The sequence below is a fragment of the Orcinus orca genome, chromosome 10 (genome assembly GCF_937001465.1).
Source record: "Orcinus orca chromosome 10, mOrcOrc1.1, whole genome shotgun sequence".
NCBI lineage: Eukaryota > Metazoa > Chordata > Mammalia > Artiodactyla > Delphinidae > Orcinus > Orcinus orca.
The window spans coordinates 46,706,694-46,728,529 of NC_064568.1; the positions used below are offsets into that span (position 1 = coordinate 46,706,694).

General features: G+C 44.6%; 1 protein-coding gene across 1 annotated transcript in view; it reads left to right on the forward strand.

The window, feature by feature from the left end:
- Nucleotides 1-21,127: 21,127 nt before the first annotated feature.
- TOPAZ1 (testis and ovary specific TOPAZ 1) overlaps nt 21,128-21,836 on the forward strand; it is a 69,492-nt gene continuing 68,783 nt past the window's right edge. Inside the window, exon 1 of the mRNA XM_004277891.3 lies at nt 21,128-21,476. Coding sequence (XP_004277939.2) covers nt 21,128-21,476 — 349 coding nt within the window. The remainder of the gene's footprint in view (nt 21,477-21,836) is intronic.

The following is a 21,836-nucleotide window of genomic DNA, read 5'->3' on the forward strand; positions in this document are numbered from 1 at the left end:
ACCTTTATGAGAAATTCAGTATTAAACTATGGAACATAGTTCAATTTTATGAGTCTCAACACTGAAGGAAGGAGAAGGGGGAAGAAAGTTAAGCTCAGAATTCACCCTGCACCAGATCATGAACAGGCTCCATGTGGCCACACACTCGGCTGAGCTGACTCTGCTAACCAGCAGGAAGGTGGTTATAAGAGGTAGGCTGAGCCAGAGCCTACCAGTCTTGGGGTCCTCAGGCGTAAGTGGGTGGGGATGCCAAGAAGACAAGTTCTTTGAACAGATTCAAGGAGTGAGGTCAGGGCCGGGGAGAGAGCACAAAGCTTGAGTCCAGAAAGGTAGAGACTTTTAGTGCCTGCACAGGAAAGGGGCTGCAGCCTTACGAAGGGCTTTGGATGTGGGGTATGAGGTGAAATTAGCAGCTCTATAGCGATTCTAGCTTATAGACAAGGCTCAAGGCTCTTTGAGGGGGTTGATTCCAGAGCCCCTTTCCTCCTTAATTCTTAGCCATTTCCATCGAGGCTCACAACGCCCAACTGCTTGCTTGGGACACTGTGGTATAAATAGCCTTTTTTTTTTTTAATGTACTTTGCTCTTTGTGAGGTATTTTGAGACTCCTGTTATTCCTCACAGTGTAGTCAGTAACCAAGAGGATGTCTATCAAGAAGCCTAGAAAATGGTGAAAAACTTGTGACCAAAAACAAACCCAATTTTGAGCTAGGTATTGGCAATATAGTAGTACTGTGCTTAAGAACTTGCTATCTCTATGTCAAGTTGTCTTGAACGTAGAGCTAACACTGGTGTCAGGACTTGCCTTTCAAACATCTCTAGCATTCTATGCACTCAGGGGAATTACTTTTCTGGTCTACTTTCTGCCCTAATCTGCCACTGATGGTGTGATCTTGTTCCATGTATGCTGACTCGTCCTTTTGACTTAAGGGTCTCAAATTTCTCTCAAAGGGGCACCTGGACAGTGATGGGTGTAGATGGGTAACTAAAGGGTCCCATTTACCCCCTTCTGTGTGTACTGCCTTTGTGTAACATTCTCAATTCGATAGTGGAGTGGCTGTTATCTAAAGTGATACAGAATGAGGTAAGGAGGGAGTTATGGGGATTTTAGAACCTCATCAAATTTTTGGAGGCAAGACTTGCCACACTTATAAAAATCATAGCATCCAATATTGAAAACTAGATTTCTTCCCCAAATTTTTCCTTCACAAAATCCTGCTCAGAAGGAACCAGAGGCCAGAACTCTTTATTTCCTTTTTCTGAGAGGGAAAAAGTGATTCCTAGGAGATGTCTATCCTGGTTTGGCAATTTCCATGAAGAGAGAAACAATGGGCTGTCTGAAATATCCAACTGTCTGAACTAATGCTGAATTGGAGGTTAACTAAGAAATCTAGCAGTTCGGGACCTGGGGTGAGTTGATGGGAAGGGGAGGCAGATTGACAGGTGGAGACAGTAAACTAAGACTCTTCCCTTGAGCCAGCTGTTCCCTGTGAACCCTAACTGAGCCGAGCAGTCTAGGCAGCAAAATCTGTCAAGAAGGGAGAGACAACTCTCAAGCTAAGATGAAGGGGAGATACAAAAAATTGAGCATCTCAACATTATTCTAGTTTGAACTCCTCGCTCCTTTGGAGGTCCGAATAAAGAACTAGGTGACTAGGAGAAGGCAGAGCTCCAAGGAAAGAACAAAGAGCAGGGATAGGCTGGAGGGCTGGGATGTAGAAGCTGTTGTTTACTTACAGGAGCATGTGCTTAAAGTCTGGTCACAGCTGGTCACAACTTCCCAGCTGCCTGTCTCTGCCTCTCCCAAAATTCCTGCCATTCTCTCATTGGGAAGATCAAGGGGGCAATAAAACTAACTGGATGACCGCTTGGGAGTTGCAGGAGACAGGAAGGATGCCTTTTACGACAGCCCTTTGGATTTGCTTTCTTGCTGGCTCTGCTTCCCACTTGAAGGGACCCAGAAGAAAAATTGGTCAGGAAGAAGGCACAGCTGGCGAGCTCATGGACAGTACCTAGTGTAGCTCATTGGATGGGGCTTGAAGAGCATTAAGGCCAGGTGCCCCTGTTTTCCTGTTGCACTGGCCCCCCTGGCAGTAATTGAGGGGGCCATGTATCCCCCCAAACTTAGAAGGCTCCTTGCCTCACTTGAAACCAAAGGCTTGGACATGTTATGCTGGGGCAGGTGGAGGTTTGGGGGGCAACTTGCAACAGATAGAGAGAATCACTGGGGGATATGACTGGGTGGGGGGGGCAAACAAGGTCACGCTGCTTAGAAGGGGTCTGCTACCTGTGTGGGTAAGCCACGTAAAGGGTCGCAAGTGCTAAATGATTTAGGGTTGGTTTGTAACTTTCTGTAGCGGCTCCAGCTGACTTCAAGGTGAATCGTAGGGCAGGTAAGCAGTGACTGGGGGCCAAGCCAGTAACAGGGAAAAACCACAGACCCATAAAGTGTGAACGTGGCTTATCACAGTGACAGGGCAGTAGATTTTTAAAAGTCTGGATTCTACTCAGGGGAACAAACACTTCTGGAGTATATTTAAGCCAAGCATCCTGCAGAATCTTACCTCATTTAGTCTCACAAGGCATGCAGGAAATGACTTCTCACCCAGATCTTAGACGGCAGTTCTCAAACGTGAATGTGCGTGAGAATCCCCCGCAGGGCTTGTTAAAACACCCATTGCAGGGCCTCAGCCCAGTGTTTCTGACTCAGAAGGACTTGCACTCTAGCAAGCCCCCAGGTGAGGCTGATGTCTTTGGTCAAGGATGTTTGTCATTGGCAGAAATACTGTGCACAGGAAAGGGCAGTAGTTTCAGTAGTGACTTAGGTAGAACTGCAGGCGAATAGAGGTGTCTTCCTAAATTTTAGTGTATATGCAAAGATGGTTACATTGCCTGAAGCCACTGATTTCATGAAGAGCAAAGGATTTCAGTTTCAACAAAGACCTAGCTCTCTGAGGTAAACTGTGTGCTCCCTGTAGTGAATACACCAGATGAAAGTTGGGGTTGTATCTGCGTAAAGTCAGAAGTTTGCTATTAACTTCCAACTGGAAGTGCTGACCTTTTAGGTAAATGATTTTTGAGAAAGTCAAAGCAGGTACCAAAGGCTCTGGAAAATGTATACAAATGAGAATGGCTGAGCTGCTGTTTGCTTTGTCTGATGGGATAATGATAGGAGTGAAGTACAAATGCCAGCACCAATACAACTTAGATAAATAGGGGGGGTTTGCATGATTAATTGATTTCATTTCCTGAACCTGATTATCTGTTTTCCTGTCACACCTGCATTACCAAGTACATTGGGGCAGGGAAATTGCTGCTCTGCTTTTCTACAGGTAGAGCTTGCATTTGATGACCACATTGTACAACTTACAGTACACCAGTAATTTCCCGACAGCTTCCACTTAGGGAACATATTACTATATTTATCAAGACATCTGAGTTGCATTTTCATGATGCCAAGTATAGCTTGTTTGTTTCTTTTCTTTATCTGAAGTGACTTTGAGAATGTTGGAAGTTCTGGTGGAAGTTATGATGAAAAGTAACATAATCAGAACTGAAGTTTTAATTGACAATATGGAATTCCAACTTTAGGAGTCCCTCTGCGTGATGTGAGTTTGAATAATTTTCTGAAAATATATTTCTATATTGTTAGAATGCTTAACAAAAGGCATGTGGTTTTTTTTTTTTCAAAAGAGATACAAACTTTGAAAACAAAACTTTGCATTTCCTCTAAGAATTGCCCTTCCTTTTGTAATCCTCCAAACTCTAGAAGTTTTCTGTATGTCTGTTATTTGCCTGCTTAAGAACCTGGAAGGGGCTTCCCTGGTGGCACAGTGGTTGAGAGTGGGCCTGCCGATGCAGGGAACGCGGGGTCGTGCCCCGGTCTGGGAAGATCCCAAATGCCGCGGAGCGGCTGGGCCCGTGAGCCATGGCCACTGAGCCTGCGCATCCGGAACCTGTGCTCCACAACGGGAGAGGCCACAACAGTGAAAGGCCCGCATACCGCAAAAAAAAAAAAAAAAAGAACCTGGAAACAGCCATGACCGTTATCTTACTTTCACATTCTTTATGCTAACACACCATCTAGTGAGATTGTTAGAATGCAATTAGCATTCTAATTATGCAATTAGCATTCTAATTATGCAATTAGCATAACCCAAGATGTCAGTTAAAGGGAGGGAAGAGTGTACATGTTCACAAAGATGAAAATACGTCTGTATAATATATGACCTTGGTCAAGTGTGCCTCCCTTTTCTTTGAAATCTGCTCTTTTTAATATGTAGAGTTCTTGTATATAGGAAATGCCCAAGTGTCAGTTTTAGCCTAAACATTCCGGGGTAACCTCCTGCTTATAGGGAATCAGGATTATAAGGGAGAGAATACAAGATGTAATATCTATTTGCTCTGGCAATATAGATAGAGCAAACCATTAAAAGCAGACAGAATGGAGAAAGCACATGGAAAAGTTAGCTGTCTTCAGCATTCACGTCGGTGGTGGTAGCAGCATTGGTTTTGTAGCTCTGAGAGTACAGTGCGTGTGATGTAGGAGAGCAAATGTGTAATTATGAATATTCCAATCTATCATCTTCTGTATCCTTGAGAACCAGGATTCTCTATATGGAAGAAAGGAAACTACAGAGATAAGATGAAAGAAGTTAAGTAAAAATCCTGCACTCATGAATTTGAAATAAAAGTATTAGCATGAACTCAGGGTATTTTCATTTAGCTTCCTAACTCTGCTGAAGAGGTCTAGAAATCATGACCAACCTGTTAGCAATGAGCACCCCTAGCAGCCAGACTATGGCCTTGAAACACCATTTTCTGTTAAAAGAAACCAGGGCTTCCTGGAGAAATGGATGATTCCAGGGGCAAGATAGAAAATGTCCTAGATGAGTCTGGAACATCTTGTCATGTCAGAAAGTTAAGGAAGCTATCAAAGATTAACAAGATTGGGCTTCCCTGGTGGTGCAGTGGTTGAGAACCCGCCTGCCAATACAGGGGACACGGGTTCGAGCCCTGGTCTGGGAAGATCCCACATGCTGCGGAGCAAGTGGGCCCGTGAGCCACAACTACTGAGCCTGCGCGTCTGGAGCCTGTGCTCCGTAACAAGAGAGGCCGCAACAGTGAGAGGCCCGTGCACCGCGATGAAGAGTGGCCCCCACTCGCCGCAACTAGAGAAAGCCCTTGCACAGAAACGAAGACCCAACACAGCCAAAATATAAAAAAAAATAAATTAAAAAGATTAACAAGATTGTGTTTCTAAGGACTTGACGAGGCACAGGCCATAGATGAGAGAATTTACACAGTAATAAAAAGATATAATGGTAATAAACAGAAATATTCAAATATGTTAAGTGATCAGTAAATCCATTATGAAATGTTACTAAAAGGAAAGAAGTCACCTCTGGAGCATGATAGAGAACAAACTCTTTTTAAAAAGTAGTAAATTGAACCAAAGAATTTCTCTGTTTTTTCTATATAGATGGAACCACTAGGTAACCAACTAGTTGATGAGGGGAAGTTTCTCTGTATGGAAGTAGCTATCCAGCTAGTACATAAAAGAATAATAGATTTAGAAGATCACCACTCTGCACTCCCCAATGAACTAATGCATGCAGCATCAAAGGCTAATAATACCACAGAAGAAGAGGTGAGCAGACGTTATGTGCCTCCCAATGCAAAAAGACATTGCCGCCTATGAAATTATCTTGGAAAAAAAAAGAACCTGAATTGGACCGTCTCAAAATTCAGAGAACAGAAGACAGTGACAAATTACACTATAGGGATGCCATCAGCAAAATCCAATCTATGGGAAACTTTAGAGCAGGGGTCCCCAACCCGCAGGCCACGGATTGGTAGCCTTCCATGGCCTGTTAGGAACCAGGCCACACAGCAGGAGGTGAGCGCTGGGAGAGCAAAACTTCATCTGTCTTTACAAGCACTCCCCATCGCTTGCATTACCGCCTGCGCTCCACCTCCGGTCAGCATTATGGTAAGTTGTATAATTATTTCATTATATCTTACAATGTAATCATAATAGAAATAAAGTGCACAATAAATGTAATGAGCTTGAATCATCCCAAAACCATCCCCCACCCCTGGTCCGTGGAAAAATTGTCCTCCACGAAACCGGTCCCTGGTGCCAAAAAGGTTAGACCGCTGCGTTAGAGGACAAATGATTCAATTTCTTCAAATTGCAAAATGAAAAAGGGAGGTGGTGGAAACCTGTAGTTTAAAAGATTTCAAAGACATTTATTTTTCAGGGGCAAGCTAAATTACTGCATATAAGGATACACATTTTGGGGTTAAAACTATAAAGAAAAGCGACGAAGAGCTGTGATTGCACAAGGCACAAACGTGCTGTCAAAATAGATGACAAAGGTCTATTTCTAGACCTGGGAAATGATTGCAAGGGTATTTGTTTTATAATTTATTAAGCTATATTTTATGTGGATTTTCTGTTCCTGTTTTACAACCAAAAAAGTAGTGGGAAAAAGAGATACACGTGATCAACGGGGTTCACATCGTTTGTCAGAGAAAGAATCTCCTAGAAAACAGTAAGAAAAAGACAGTCAACATAAGAGAAAAATGAGCAGAAGACTTGAAGCAGCACTTCACAGAAAGAGAATATCCAAATAGCCGATAAGCAAGACAAGTGCTGAAGCGAAATACAAATTAAAACCACAATTAGATACTGCTACATGCCCACCAGAATATATTTAAAGCGTTGGCAGAGATGTACAGGGACTCTGAAATTGCTGGTGGGAATGTAAATTGGTACAACAGCTTTGAAAATAATTTGGAATTATCTGATAAATTTAAGGACACACATCCAGTGAGAGCTGTGAAATGTTCAACAGCCAGCTCTCTGGAAGCAAAGCCCTAATTTATAGTGTTTGCTGATTTCCATGGTGTAAAAACTAGGAAGTGATGAGTCTTTTTTAGAAATATAATTAATTGCAAGTTTATATAATTTAGTTTTTAATAAGAGCCGTGTTAATTACAAAATTCCTGAAAATTTAATGTTTGGCTTCATGGGCCAGCATGAGCTACCGCATATATATTGCCATGGCCACAGCCCATGACCCAGAAATTCCACAACACCCTAGAAAACGTGTTCATATGTGCACATACAGAAACATAGTCTTGTCTGTAACTGTTCAAAACTGGAAATAACCTACTATCCAATAATAAATGGATTCAATAACTTTGGTATGGTCATACAATGAAGTTTATTGTACAGCAATGAAAAAAGCCTGGAGTTACATGGAACAGTATAGATGAACTTTTAAAACAACGTTGAGTAAAAAGTAGACACAAAAGAATACATCATTACAACTCGGTTAATATAAAGTTGAAAAGCGGCGACGCTATAGTGTTTAGAGACATACACATAAGGAACGAAACTGTAAAAGCAAATCAAGAAGATGCTGTAAAACACAGGATGGTGACTATCTTTGCTTGAAGAGGCAGGGCTGTGTTCAAGGCACATGGGGTATCTAGGGTGCTGAAATGTTGCTTCTTGAACTGATGGTGGTTACCCAGACCTTCACTTAAGCCGAACATGTGTTCCAAATACTTTTCTGTACGTGTGCTGCATTTCTAAATACGTTTCTGTATGTGTGTTGCATTTCACAATTTTTTAAAAAGTTAAAGTGAATAGAAAATTGTCTCCAAGCGTAACTTTCAAGGTGTAGCAAAAGTTAATATCTGAAAGGCACCCTAGAGAAATGCAGAAGGCCCAGCAGAGAGCAAGAATGCAAAACCTGGCCACAGAGCCAGTGGCCGTGAGCAATACTGATTCTCTCCAAATCATTTTCCTTTGCAAAATTGGGCCTTTCACCATGCACTGGCCCACTTCATGGCATGACCATAAAGATAAAATGCGTTGATGGCTTAAGCACTAGAGAAATACATTCAAGGGAGCTTGTGATTCAGTGATGAACTTGATGGGCAATGCAGGTGTGAATCTCCGCCCTGCTCCAACCCACTGAGAGGACACCCCTCTGAGCCTCAGTGTCCTGATCAAGCATCCTTCAGTGGCAACAAGCCCTTCCTTGTAGGGTTGGTAGGGGGATATTAAACACCATGTCGCACATAGAGCACACTCAGATCGTGATACTTTAACAAATGTATAACCTGTATTGAGCAAGTGCTACATAGGTGTGGGACCACAACTATTCTTTTGTTTTCCTCTGTCCCTTCAGACTCCCTACAGTGAAGAGTAATATTCTAAGAGCCTGGGTGAAGACTTGGGCAGGATGAGAATGTTCTGGTCACTCACAGATAGTCCTCTGTTGCTCTTAGCCATAGATAATCTTGATCACAGAAATTAAAGTGTCTAGTCCCTCGCGATGGTCTTGGTCTCGACAACCGTGGCTGTCAGTTGGCTCTGCACTGTCTCCCCTCTCGGCTCATTCCTGCTCCCAGATGAAAGCCTCCAATGGGAAGAGGGATCCCCTTTCTCCTTGCCCCTCTTTTCCAGCTCACTGCTTTTCCTGTCCCCCTTTGCTTTTCCTCCCTTGCTAGTTGTCTCAGAGAGAAGCAGTGGTCAAAGTCATCTCTCATGGGCTCTGCAGAGCCTCCTCTTGTCCCTGAACCTGAGCAGGTGCATCTATTTTCCAGGTGGTCCTTGAAACTCTTTCCTTAGCCACCGGGCACCCAGCCTCCTCCTCCTGAGGACACCCCATCCTATGAGCTGACCCTACTAGACATGACCAAGACTCCTTCACGTCAGCTCTCCCCTGTATGGTCCCATCTGGTGCATGGTGGATGCTGTCCAGTCTCCTGCCCAGACTAGTTCTAGGAGTGCAGACCCATCCCCACCTGGCCAGCCTACTGGCTCCACTACCAAGGCAGAGTCAGCTTTTTCCCACTATGGATTTTCTGGGGTAGCAGGGCATCAGGCTCCATTTGTGGTTCACTTTAGTTTTCTGAGGCATGGGTCAGGCCTCAGTTCTGGGTCTCCCAACTGGATGGAGTCCAGATCAAACTCCCCAAGTGGTTTCCTGGAAGCCACCCTTGCTGGGCTTATGTCAGAAAATATCTCCTCACAAAGGGAAAGGATTCAGCAGAGCGGCAGCTCTCTCCCTTGAATATCCGTTTGAGCCACCATAAACGTTAGCTGACTGTTACTTCTAAGGCTCGACCGGTGGCCAGGCATCACGCTGGGTGCCGGGAGAAGAGAGATCAGTAAGACACTCTCTTGTCTCTCGAAGAGGAATTGGTCTTCCTCGGGGTCTCTTGAACCTGCCACTTGCTTTTCTAGTGTTTCGCTCTAACGTAATGGCTGTGGAGAGGGCCCTCTGCTTGGTTACCTCCTTCCTGAATGCTCAGCTCTTCCAGATCAGCCTTCCTGAGCCTCGACTCTGACAGTCCCACCATTCCACAACTGCTCAAAAAGGAGATTTCAGGCCCCATGCATCCAACGAACGTGTACTCTGGGCCAGGCACTATTTTCAGCAGGAGGGATACAGCAGGGCGTGGAGGAAGACCCTGCTCCAGCTGCGGGCTGGAACAGACCGACAATGAACAAGCACACCATATGGCACGTGTTGGAAGTGTCAGGAGGAGAATGAAACCAGGGAAGCGCCTGGGAGGAATATCCCATCTTTGAGTGGTGCCAATGTTGAAGTTTACCTAAGCCCTGCGATCCTGCAGAGCAGGGAAGGTTAAGGAAACCCCACCCACTCCACCCTTTGTGTTCCAGAAAACTGCTAACGGCAAAGAACCACCTTTTCCGCCATAACTGAGATAAGACTCCCAGGTGCTTCTTATTTATCCATGACAAGGCCAGACTCTCAAAATTCCCTTTCTTTGCCGCATAATTAAATGAACTGTTTGTCCCCACTGATCAATTGTAACAAAATGCTTGTCTACCAAACTTTGGTTAAGCTTCTCTCCTCCCTTTAGGTTCCTGAACTTTGGACCTCCCTCACCCTGAGCCAGCATATGACCCCCCCTGAGAACAGGCTGGCCTCAGGGTCAGACATTCTCCGATCTATCCGATCACGCCACCCTGTCATCCCACTACCCCAAACCTGGTTGATTCTAGTTTTATTTACTCCTCTCTGTAAATAATCTCTTGGAATCAATCCATTGACACCGACTAGATCAGCGATGTGTTTATGTGTGATATGTGAAACGATGTACTTTCCCAGTGTAGGAACTACACTACTACCTTATTCTTATTTTATTTATTTATTCTATTCTTATTTTAAAATTTAAATTATATTAATGAAGATGATATAAAACTAAAAGTTCAAAAGAAGACCCACAGACATAGGAAACAAACTTATGGTTACCAAAGGGGAAAGGTGGGGAGGGGTAAATTAGGAGTTTGGGATTAACAAATACACACTAATAGATATAAAATAGATCATCAACAAGGACCTACTGTATAGCACAGGGAACTCTACTCAATATTTTGTAATAACCTATAAGGGAAAAGAATCTGAAAAAGAATAGATATATAGAGAGATATGTAGATATAGATATATGTATAACTGAATCACTTTGCTGGACACCTGAAACTAACACAACATTGTAAAACAACTATACTTCAGTAAAAAGTAAAATAAAATAAAATAAAAATAAATAAATTAAAAGTTCATCTTCTCAGTTGTACCACCTACCTTTCAACTGCTCCAAGTGTTACATGTGGCCAGTAGAGACAAGAGCATTCTTTAGAAAATTGAAGTTTATTCATTTAAATACTGAATTAAAGATCATTTGGATTGAAATATTTAAGGATATTGCAAAGCACCTGTCCATATTAAGTTTTTTTGGTGATTTAGATCATTCATTTTTTTCTTTAATATTTACTTACTTACTTATTTATTTTGGCCACCCTGGGGCTTAGTTGTGGCATGCGGGCTTCTTAGTTGCAGCATGGGGACTTCTTAGTTGCAGCATGCATGCAGGATCTGGTTCCCTGACCAGGGATCGAACCCAGGCTCCCTGCATTGGGAGCACAGAGTCTTACCCACTGGACCACCAGGGAAGTCCCTAGATCATTCATCTTTGAACTGTGTATATAAATCCTGGTACTGTGTGTATACATTGTACATACAGTGATTTCCTATCCCTTTGATATTTACTGTGTTTCTGCTGTTTCCCAAGAATCCAAGTGCTCATCTGCTTTTAGTATAATTTTCCCATCTGTGAAATGGAGATAACAATACTATTAACTATCTCATAAAGTTAAATGATATAGCGAATATAAACAACTTAGAACAGTAACTGACACCTGGAAAATACTCAATGAATATTATGTATGTTGAAGTTACAGTAAACCAACTATACTTCAATTAAAAAATAAACTTAGGGCTTCCCTGGTGGCGCAGTGGTTGAGAGTCCGCCTGCTGATGCAGGGGACGCAGGTTCGTGCCCCGGTCCAAGAAGATCCCACGTGCCGCGGAGCGGCTGGGCCCGTGAGCCATGGCCGCTGAGCATGCGCGTCCGGAGCCTGCGCTCCGCAACGGGAGAGGCCACAACAGTGAGAGGCCCGCGTACCGCAAAAAAAAAAAAAAACAAAAAACAACTTAAAAACAAACTTTTTGCCCAACTCTGGAGGCACTTGTAGATCTTATGGTCACAGTGTTCTCTCCATTGTAAGTCTCTTTCCCCCCTTGCAATAATCCTTTTTGAACAGAAGTCTTTCCTTGCTAAGTCCAGATGTATTTTTTATTTGGCTTGGTCAGGGAGAGTCTCTTTCCACAGGAAAGTTTCAGCAGAGATGTGAGGAAGTCAGGGCGTGGAGCTGATCGATTCTGGTGGGAAGAGACACTCCAGGCAGGGGGAAAGCAAATACAAAAGCCCCAAGGAGAGAACACACTTAGCATGTTCAAGTGACAATGAGAAGACCAGTGGGTTAGAGCATCACAAGGAAGAAGAAGGTGATCAAATATTAGGGCAAAGGGATGCCAGGGACATGATTATGCAGAGCCTGTGGAACATCAGAAGGACTTGGGATTTTATTTTAAATGGGACGGGTACCCAGTGGAGGATTTGGAGGCAGAGACAACTTGCATTTTACTGAATCAACTTGACTACCGTGTGAAGAATAGCGGGGCAAAATTAGAAGTAGGGGAATAAGTTAGGTTTTTTACAGTAGTTTGTCAAGAAAGATTGTGGCCGAACTAGGGGACAGAAGTGGTGGAGATGAGAAATGGTGAGATTTGGGATGTTTTTAAGGAAAGCAGACCGAGTTTGCTAATGATTGGATGGGGGTGGAGAAGTGGGCCGGTGAGAGAGAGGATCCCAGAATGAGTCTAAGGTTTTTTTTTGTTTTTTTTTTGCGGTAAGTGGGCCTCTCACTGTTGTGGCCTCTCCCATTGTGGAGCACAGGCTCCGGACGCGCAGGCTCAGCGGCCATGGCTCACGGGCCTAGCCGCTGCACGGCATGTGGGATCTTCCCGGACCGGGGTACGAACCCGCGTCTCCTGCATCGGCAGGCGGACTCTCAACCACTGCGCCACCAGGGAAGCCCGAGTCTAAGGTTTTTGACCCGAGTAACTAAAATTATAGAGTTGTCATTTACTGAGCTGATGAAGCTATGGGAAAAGTGGGGGAATCAAGGGTTATATTTGGGGCACATGAATTTAAAATGTCAGTTAGATATTATCTTAGCTGGGACAGAGCCCAAGGTGAGGACCTATGTGTAAGTCGTTTATTTAGGAGATGCAGGGGCCAGTGCTAAGAATAGGGAGAGTGAGACCAGGATGGAAGAGAGGCCAATAAAAAGGTGTGCTATCCACTGCTATATATAAAATAGATAACTAATAAGGACCTACTGTATAGCACAGGGAACTCTACTCAATACTCTGTAATGACCTATATGGGAAAAGAATCTAAATTCAATCTAAATCTATGGATATATATATACATATAACTGATTCACCTTGCTGTACAGCAGAAACTAACACAACATTGTAAATCAACTATACTTCAATAAAAATTAATTTTTTAAAAAAATGGTGTGCTATCAAGGTAGCTGCCATGTGCGATGATGGCTCAAATCTTCAGAGATACCTGAGAAAATACACCAAATGCCCCCAGGATCATCTGCCTGAAAAGCAGGAGGCAGGAGCATTTTTTCCACTAGCTCCCCACCCCTGCTGGCTGAGAGTTTCTCCAGGCATGCTAACATCACTGCACTTTCTAGTTGCCCATGCCCTGAATGAAGCCAGCTGTCTGCTGTGGGGCACTGGAGGAATCCCTGGGGCAGGAGGGGAAAACTCTTGGTGACTGCTCTCTGCTAAATGAGTCAAACCCTGCAAGAAAGTGTTTATCCCAGCCACCTGATCAAAGGCATGGACAAGAGGCTTCGAACCAGGACATTGGGCTGGAGATATGAAGTCATCAGTGTATATGTAAACATATACTTGTTTTTCCTTGAGTGGGAAAAAGGCTAAAAAGGAGGAAAACTTGCCTGTCACACTTCAAATCAAACCATTTAGACAACCATCCACTCTATCCATTGGTGAGCTTGATTTTGACATAGCTACCGGCAGAGCCCCCTCCTCTCTGAGGTTTTCCCATATTGGAAAGTGAAATGGGAATTCCCTCCTCCAAAAATGATATAATAGACTACAATGCTGGCTCTAATTCAACTGGAAAATTTGAGAGGCATAAATACAAGCTCCCTTACAGAGATGCTAGAACACGGGCACATGCACCACAAACATCCTTAGACAGGTGTGCAGCCTCATGCAGAAGCAAGAGAATAAATTTGTGCTTGCCTTGCTCTCTCTGTCAGACCAGAGGTGACTGTCTCCCGAAGAATGGCCACTTGGAAGTGTGGGCAACTCAGCAGCAAGCAGAGGAAACACTTAGGAAATGACTGATTCACAGCACTTTTAAATTACTCAGCTTCCCCTGCCTCACAGTAGTAAAATGAAGAGGTGAGACTGGATGATTTCTGAGGTCCTGTTCTGCTGACAAATTCTCATTGTGTTCCATTTTGGACTTATTACATTGAGTAATTGACTTCATCTGACTCAATGACACAATCAAAGGCTCGTAAAGAGCGTGGAGTTCCTGGAGCCAGAGTAAAGAGCGATGCGTCGTCCTCAGCTGCTCTGGATCTGGGGCCCTCTAGTGGACAGAAAGTCAATTGAGTTTCCAAGTCCGGGCTTTAATATCTGAAGTAAAATATTTGGGACCCACTGGCCAGTTCTGAAATCTTTGATTCTTTTTTCCCCTAGAGGTAAAACAGGATTATAGATTTGTTTTTCTTACATTTAAAGCGTTCCAATATGTTATTCTCTGCTGAATATAAGATTCGGTGATATTCCTGGATGGAAGATTCACAATCTAAAGTCGAATAAGAAGCAACCCCTGGTGAAAATATTGGAAATACTTAGGAGAAAGAAAAGCGACCATGTCTTGGGAGAAGACAATGGTTATCCTTGCATTATTTAGACATTTATTTCAAGATGGCAAAAGAACATTTCCTGCCAATATGGCAGAACAGAAGTCTTTCCTTTTATCCCCTTTGTTCCTTCATCTTCACTTTTAGTTACAGAGGGGTTCTCTTACCAAGAAAAAAAATTACTTTAAGTATCGTAAACAGAGGAATATAATGCAGGGGTAGAAGAATTGAGAAAACAAACAGGGTTTGATGAGGTGCCCAGAGATCAGTAAAAACAGAAAGGCACTGCTACTCTGAGGATGGAGGGAAAAGGGACCTCAAGGCACCTGGCTGAAGCTACACCCCAGTGAGCCTGCCCAGCAAGAGATGGAGGCCCAGAGGAGATGCAACTGCTGTCTCATAGACAGACTGAAGCAGAGGAAGATCTGGGGAAACGTCTCCCTTCTCCATTCTCCTACCAGTGTCCTTCATTGACCAAATCTCACCCATGATCCAGAAGCATGGAAAACACAGGCTGAGGGGCTAGACCCTGTGATTCAGAGCAGGGCAGAGGCAGAGAGTGGAATTTCTCTGAGTTCAAACTGACCAAGAACTGGCACAATAAAGAGTAGAAGTTATGATGTCAACACTGATAAATATTAGCCATAGAGAGGTTTGTAGACCATGGATCTACAGGGCTAGCTAGCTTCATGGGCACACAACCTGTGTAGTTGCACAGGGTGCCACACTTAGTTTAATACTCTGCTGTCTCTGTCTTGAAATCCTTAATTTTTAACAAAGGGCCTCCAAAAAGTACATTTTCATTTTATACTAAGCCTCACAAATTGGGTAGCCAGTCGTGTGCATTAATCATCTACAAATTATAGTTGTAGAATGAGGCTCTGCTGTCATCTTTCCAGCATAGAGCTAGGACCTGCCATGAACAAGGGACATGGTTGAAGCAGTGACCCTGAAGTTGACTTCAAGGGCTAAGCAGTAGTGTCCACCAGGATCCAGGGACAAGGGGAAAGGGGTAGAAAATTAAAAGGGGGGGAGGGGAACCAGAAGAGAAAGGACTCCCGAAGGGCTGACTCTGAGTGGACTGAGATGCAGTCCAATAGACATGGGTAAATATTCTGCTCCATATTCTGGACTCGCAAGTGTATGAGATCTGCCACCAGGAAGATTGAGTCTTTTCTGATAAACAACTGTGCCTGCCCTTTCCAGACACTGCCAAGCACAATAGTAGGATTATGATAATCATTTCACAGAAGAAAACTTGTATAAACACACCTAATCTCCTCAAGTTTTCAGTGAAAGCAGTTTGGTATGAGGAATTTTAAAACTGTAATAAAGATTATAATTTTCTTATTCAGAACACTCAGGGAGCTTGATTTTGCAATTTCCTATGCTGCTAAGCTCTTCCCATTTCTCTTTTATGCATTGCTCAACAGTTACAGGCTTAAGTCTTTAAATTCCTGGGCCTATAGCCCACCTTAAGACCCTCTGTTTTTATTAAGACCAAGGAAGCTGGACTCTTGAATTTCTATTTTTATGTTACCAAGACCTTAGTAACAATGTTTATTTTGAAGGTAGTAAATGTCAGAATTATATAGGATTTATCTTTCAATATAGAGGTTTTTATTTAACAAATCTAGTTGTTGTTTACAATCTGCTAGGCATCGTTCTAAGTGCTTTACAAATATTAGCACATTTAATTCTCAGGAGAACTCCTTAGAACTCCACCTTCTATAGCATCTTCAACAGGGAACAATAAACTTGTATAGCGATTACAGGACAAAGGAAAGCAGTTTTAGGTGTCTAAGGGTGGCAAATTGCAAGAAGGTAAATATATGGGAGGAAACTAATAGAGTAAGTTTTATTTGCAGATTCCTCTAATGCCATCTCCAAGCTGATAAGAGTCTAGAGTCATCTCCAGTAACGGAGAATTTATATCTTGCCTGCACACAGAATTGAGGGAGGGTAGAGAGTTTTTCCTGCATTTCCTGCTGCTTAATTGCCTTCAGCTCAAAAAAATGTTTATGTCAAAGAGGCATAGCTTGGGATGACATATTCTGGTTTCCTTCAGGAGGTGCTCTTATTTCATTTCACAGATGAGGAAACTGAGGCACAGAGTGAACTTGGAATGAGCATGTAGCCTGAAATCCATAAAATAACTTTTTCTAAATTCTGTTATTCTTAAGCTGTCTTCCCTTTCTTTCTGTATTCACAAGCAGAAAGAAACAAAGTTTCTAGATCTTTTACACCTCCTTTACCTAAGTTCTATTTTCTAGAAGCTCCTAAGGATATTCCACTCATCCAAACTGCCACAGTATTCACACTCTCTGTACCATACCTACCATCCTTGAATGCATAACACACATTGTGTTCAAAATCACCAACTTCCTCTTTAAACACACAAAATGCACAGATTAAAAGAAGGTACCAGAACTTCCCTGACGGCTCAGTGGTTAAGAATCCGCCTGCCAATGCAGGGGACCAAGGAAGCTGGACTCCTGGTGGTGGGTTCAATCCCTGGTCCAGGAAGATCCCACATGCCGCGGAAAAACTAAGCCCCTGTGCTGCAACTACTGAGCCTGTGCTCTAGAGTCCGCGAGCCACAACTTCTGAAGCCTGCGCGCCTACAGCCCATGCTCCACAACAAAAGAAGCCACCGCAATGAGAAGGCCGCACACCGCAACGAAGAGTAGCCCCTGCTCCCTGCAACTAGAGAAAGCCTGGGCATAACAACGAAGACCCAACACAGCCATAAAAAAAGAAAAAAAGAAAAAATAAGGTACCTGCCCTGAGGGGGACATACAAGTAAACAGTTGAAAGTGCCGAGTTTGCAGGCAGAAACACCTGACCCCTCCAAGTGTAAGGAGAAAGTTAGGCGGGAAGCTTCCTTGAGGGGTGATCCTTGCACTGAATCTTGGAGGGGAAAATGTACTTCACCAAGCAGACGAGCAAAGGAAGAATTTCCAGGACCAGCATGTAGAGAGGCAGACTGTTGGGGAAGCTAGTAAAGTAGTCTTGTTCAGGCTTCAGAGGCGGCACCAGGCCTCTCACTGACGGGACAATGATGCTAAAGCTGGCTTCATGCCCAACTGCTGAGCTACACCCAGGCCAGCAGGGTGGCACCAGCACACATCATAAACCACTAGATAAGACAGAGTCAGTCATGGGACCCCTTGAGGGTCTGGCCAGCCCCCGGAATCAAGAACATTTCCCAAACTTCCCAGAGCTGCAAATTTGCACGTAGGCTTACTGTTATCAGCCTGCGGCCTGGTGCTAAAAGCTGTGCTCCTTCGAGTGGCAAACTGAAGTCTTACCCGTGGGGTGGACGCACCACCAGGACTTTCCCAACTGGGACTCCAGATTGCTGTTCAAGGGGCTTCCCAGCATTGCTTGGACCTGGATGTAGGTGCTTCCCCAATTCGGAGACGTATAAACCTCTGTCTTTACTATTCTCTCTTAGTTAGTTATACTATTCTTTTCTTAATTAGTATAATGCAATTTGTTAATTCAATAAACTCTCTCTAAATTCTTGTTTAACTGAGTGTAGAGTGGTTATTTTGCCAGCTAATCCTATGAACCTGGAAACCGAAAGTAAGGCTTTCAGCAAAACACAGGCATTGAACAATTCATCTCAGGACTTAATGAAGCTCAGGTTCTTTATGTCTCAGCACAGAAGGAATTCAGTGAGGAACCAAGTGGTAAGAAGTGGATTTGCTAGTATAGGATGGATTAGTATAGGATGCTTGTGAAGGATACAAGCGGGCAGGCAAGAGAGCTCTGCCCTGATAACTAAGTGGGCTACATTTTTATAATCCAAGGAAACGTGGGGAGGGGGAGAAGACCACCTTCTTCCTCATTCTTTGAGTAGACAGCAGGCTTACATCATTAGCTCCTCCTTCATGTCATGGGGCTATTCAAATCAGCATAAGAGTGGTAACATACAGTAAAATATGTTAAATCATCTCAGGTTTCAGTATAATGAGGGTCTTCTCCTTTGGAATGTCACCTTTTCCCTCTATTCCTGTCCTTGGTACGTGCAGAGGTGCATGTCCTAAGGATCATTATCTTGCTGACCTCGACCAGCAGGATGCAGGTCTCATTTTTTCACTTAATGGCCTGGGGCATATCTCGGTGCTTTTGTTAGGGGAAACACTGACTGAAACCGCCCACCCTGGCCAGGCAAAGACTGTAACAATTTGCATGAGTTATTTTAGGACAGGAGATCCTGGTAAGGAACACGGAACTAACAAACCACCACCAACCAGAAGAATATGGGAAAGGTCAAAAGGAGAGAGGAGACTCCAGTCCACATGTCCTACCAACCTCCCAGAATCCTCGCTGGAATCCATCTTGGCTGAGTGATGTGCACCAGAAAGGACGCTGAGTCGGAATGGTTGGCCAGAGACAACCCAGAAACTAATCCCATCACCATAAAACCTGAGACTGTGAGCCACATGGCAGAGCAGTTCTCCTGAGTTCCCTTACCTTCCTGCTCTCCACCTGGGCACCCCTTCCCAATAAAGTCTCTTGCTTTGTCAGCACGTGTGTCTCTTCGGACAACTCATTTCCAAGTGTTAGACAAGAGCCTGCTCTTGGGCCCTGGCAGGGGTCCCCCTTCCTGCAACGCTTTTATTGCATGGTTTCATTGTTAAGCAGGCCTGTCTTGTTTCACAATGTTCTGGTTACTTTCTTGAGTGGTCATTAACTTACAATGGTCTCCCAAAGTTCCTTCTCTATCTATAATCCCCTAGCGGGATTTCTAAGGCTACCTGTGTAACTATCCTACTCTATCCCTATCAGCATGATGGATCATATGGAATCTAGGGAACTTCAGTAGTATTCCAATGTGGTTTAAGTGCAGGCAGGCAAGGGTATGTGTGGTGTTAAAAGATAGCACCCCCGCCCCAATTAAAATTGTTACTGAACTTGAGTCTGCTCACCCACAGCACAGCAAAGCCAATTTACTGACACCATGTTGTAGTGAAGGAAAGTACAGCATTTATTTGCAGGGCACCAAGCAAGGAGTACAGGCAGCTCATGCTGCAAAAAGAGCCAAAATCTCTGATGGTCTTCAGGGAAGAGTTTTTAAAAGCAACATTTAGGGGTGAGGACTGCAGGATGCATGACTTTCTTCTGATTGGTTGGTGGTGAAGGAACAGGGTGGTGTTTCAGGAATCTTAATCATCAGTCTTCTGGTTCAAACTAGTCTGGGGTCTATGTGCTTGTGCTCAGTCTGAAGTTACCATCCTCTACCTGGGTGGGCTACTTAGTTCCTGTAGAACTCAAAGATATCAGATTGTTCTGTATATCCCTTGAGGAGGAATTAAGACTGTGCTTTATCAATGCACTATTGCGTCTTGCACTACTGTTTTCCCTTTGTTTCTACATTCCCTCACTTCCCTAATTAGTAACTGTCTGAATCTGCCCTTTTGGAACTCAGGGGAAGCCTATAAACAAGAAATGGGGAAACAGAAAGACTTTTGTAAGCAGGAGGGCCCCACAGGGTCCTGCTCAGTTTCAAAATCATGACTGTCATATAGATGTAAAAATGAACATGTTAAAGATTTTGTTTCTCTCATCAGGCAGATTTTATAATAACCACTCAAAGGGTGAGTCCAAAGAACAGACACGTTTATAGACCAGGAATATTGAAATGAATGTGCAAACGGAGGCAAAACTGGCTTCTTCCACAAGGAGTGGGAAGTCCACTGAACTTCTGTAGGAGAGAATTTGCACATCTATAGACCATTATTTTGCAATGCTACCACTCATTTACAACTTATATAGTTGTAAAGTATCTCCCATAGAATCAGAATCAGATAATGCAGAAGGGTGACTCCTGTGCATAGATTTCCACCGAAGCACACCTTCTCCCCTACAGTGGCAGTAAGAGACAAAATCAACAATTCAGGGGCCATATCAGAAAGAGCCACAAATACCACAATGAAGAGTTTGGACTTTCTGTTAGTTTCAGTCTTTGAGCAAAGGAGGTTCATGAAAGGTCAAGCTGGGAAATGCCAAGACATCCTTTCATTGGAAGGGCATGGCCTGGCGGCAGGTGGAAGCTGACTGACAAAGCACAAGGATGGAGGCATGAATAAAATCTAGGAGGTTGATGCAGTGGGTCAGAGTCTGCAAGCCAGAGCCAAGGCGAGTGGCTGATAAACACAGAAAGTCGAATCAAGCGGACCTAATGAACGTGGATGCGAGGGATGAAGTGGAAAGAAGGGTATCTGATGGTTTCTAGGTTTCTGACTTAAGACAACTGGGTAGACGGTGACACATCCACCAACACAAGAGGAGCAAGCCCGTGATGAAAGACAAGGTCAGTTTTGCACAACTTAAGTTTGAGGTGCGTATAGTATGTCAGGAAGGCATATGGAAAGGGACCCCCCACAAGAGACTTTGGGAGGAGTTAGAAGCCACTCGGTTTTTGCGAGCAACCAAGCGCCAGAGGCGGCCGTGGGAGAGTCCGGCCTACTGGAAGTCTCCACCCCCATGCCCCGCAACGAACGGTGGAGGGGCCAGCTGCAAAGCCTCGAGGTCCTTCCGCCCGTTGGGCCTTGCCGCGCCTGCCCGAGGCAGGCATCGCGGACCCCACTTCCGCTTCCGGTCCCAGGGTCTTGGCGGCTGGGCGCGGCGGGGCGGGGCTGAGGATCGCGGGTGCCTGGCAGCCGAAGCAGCTTTTGTGTGGGCGGTGGGCTCCTGCCAGCGGGCGTGGCGGGCATCGGTGGGCAGACGGGCGGCCCGGGGCGGATGCGGCAGCCGCGGGCGTCGGGCCCAGCGACGGCCCTGGGGCGTAAAGGCGACGCGCGAGGCCCGAGGAAGAGAGGCAGGCGGCCGGGACCAGGCGAGGCGGGAGGCTGTGGCCCTGAGGCCGGGGGGCGCGAAGAGAGCAGGCAAAAGAGGGGGATGGTGGCCCGGAAGTCTGGGAGAGAAGAGGTAGACAGTGACAAGTCGGGTGAGGCGTTCGGGGCTGGGAAGGCCTCAGCGAGGCGGCGAGTGGAGGGGCCGGGGGGCCAGGTGGGCTCTTCAGACCCGTCGGACCGGCCGGGCTTCGAAGCAGCGAAGGAGGCGGAGCTCCCCTTGCAATCGGGAAGACACAGTAAGGAAGCACGCAGGGGTCACTCCCTTTCTAGCCTTTGCACCCCTTCTCCTGCACCCGTGTTTTACCACTGGCGTTTCACTTGCATCTACATGGGCTTTACTGATGCACACGGTTGACCCGGAGAGAAAAAAACAGGAATTCGCTTAAAAGGTGTTTGTCCTGTTAGGATCCCTTGCTCAGAAGTTCTGTAAAAGGAATTCCTACTAGTGATTCACTTTGGCTTGTATGAAATCACGATGCTAGAGGTTATTCAGCCGTCTTAGAATTTATACAGGACCTTAATAGAAATTAGGTCTTTGATTTAAAAACAAATGTATGTTTCCAAATGGCTATTCAGGGAAATAAAAATGGATGGCT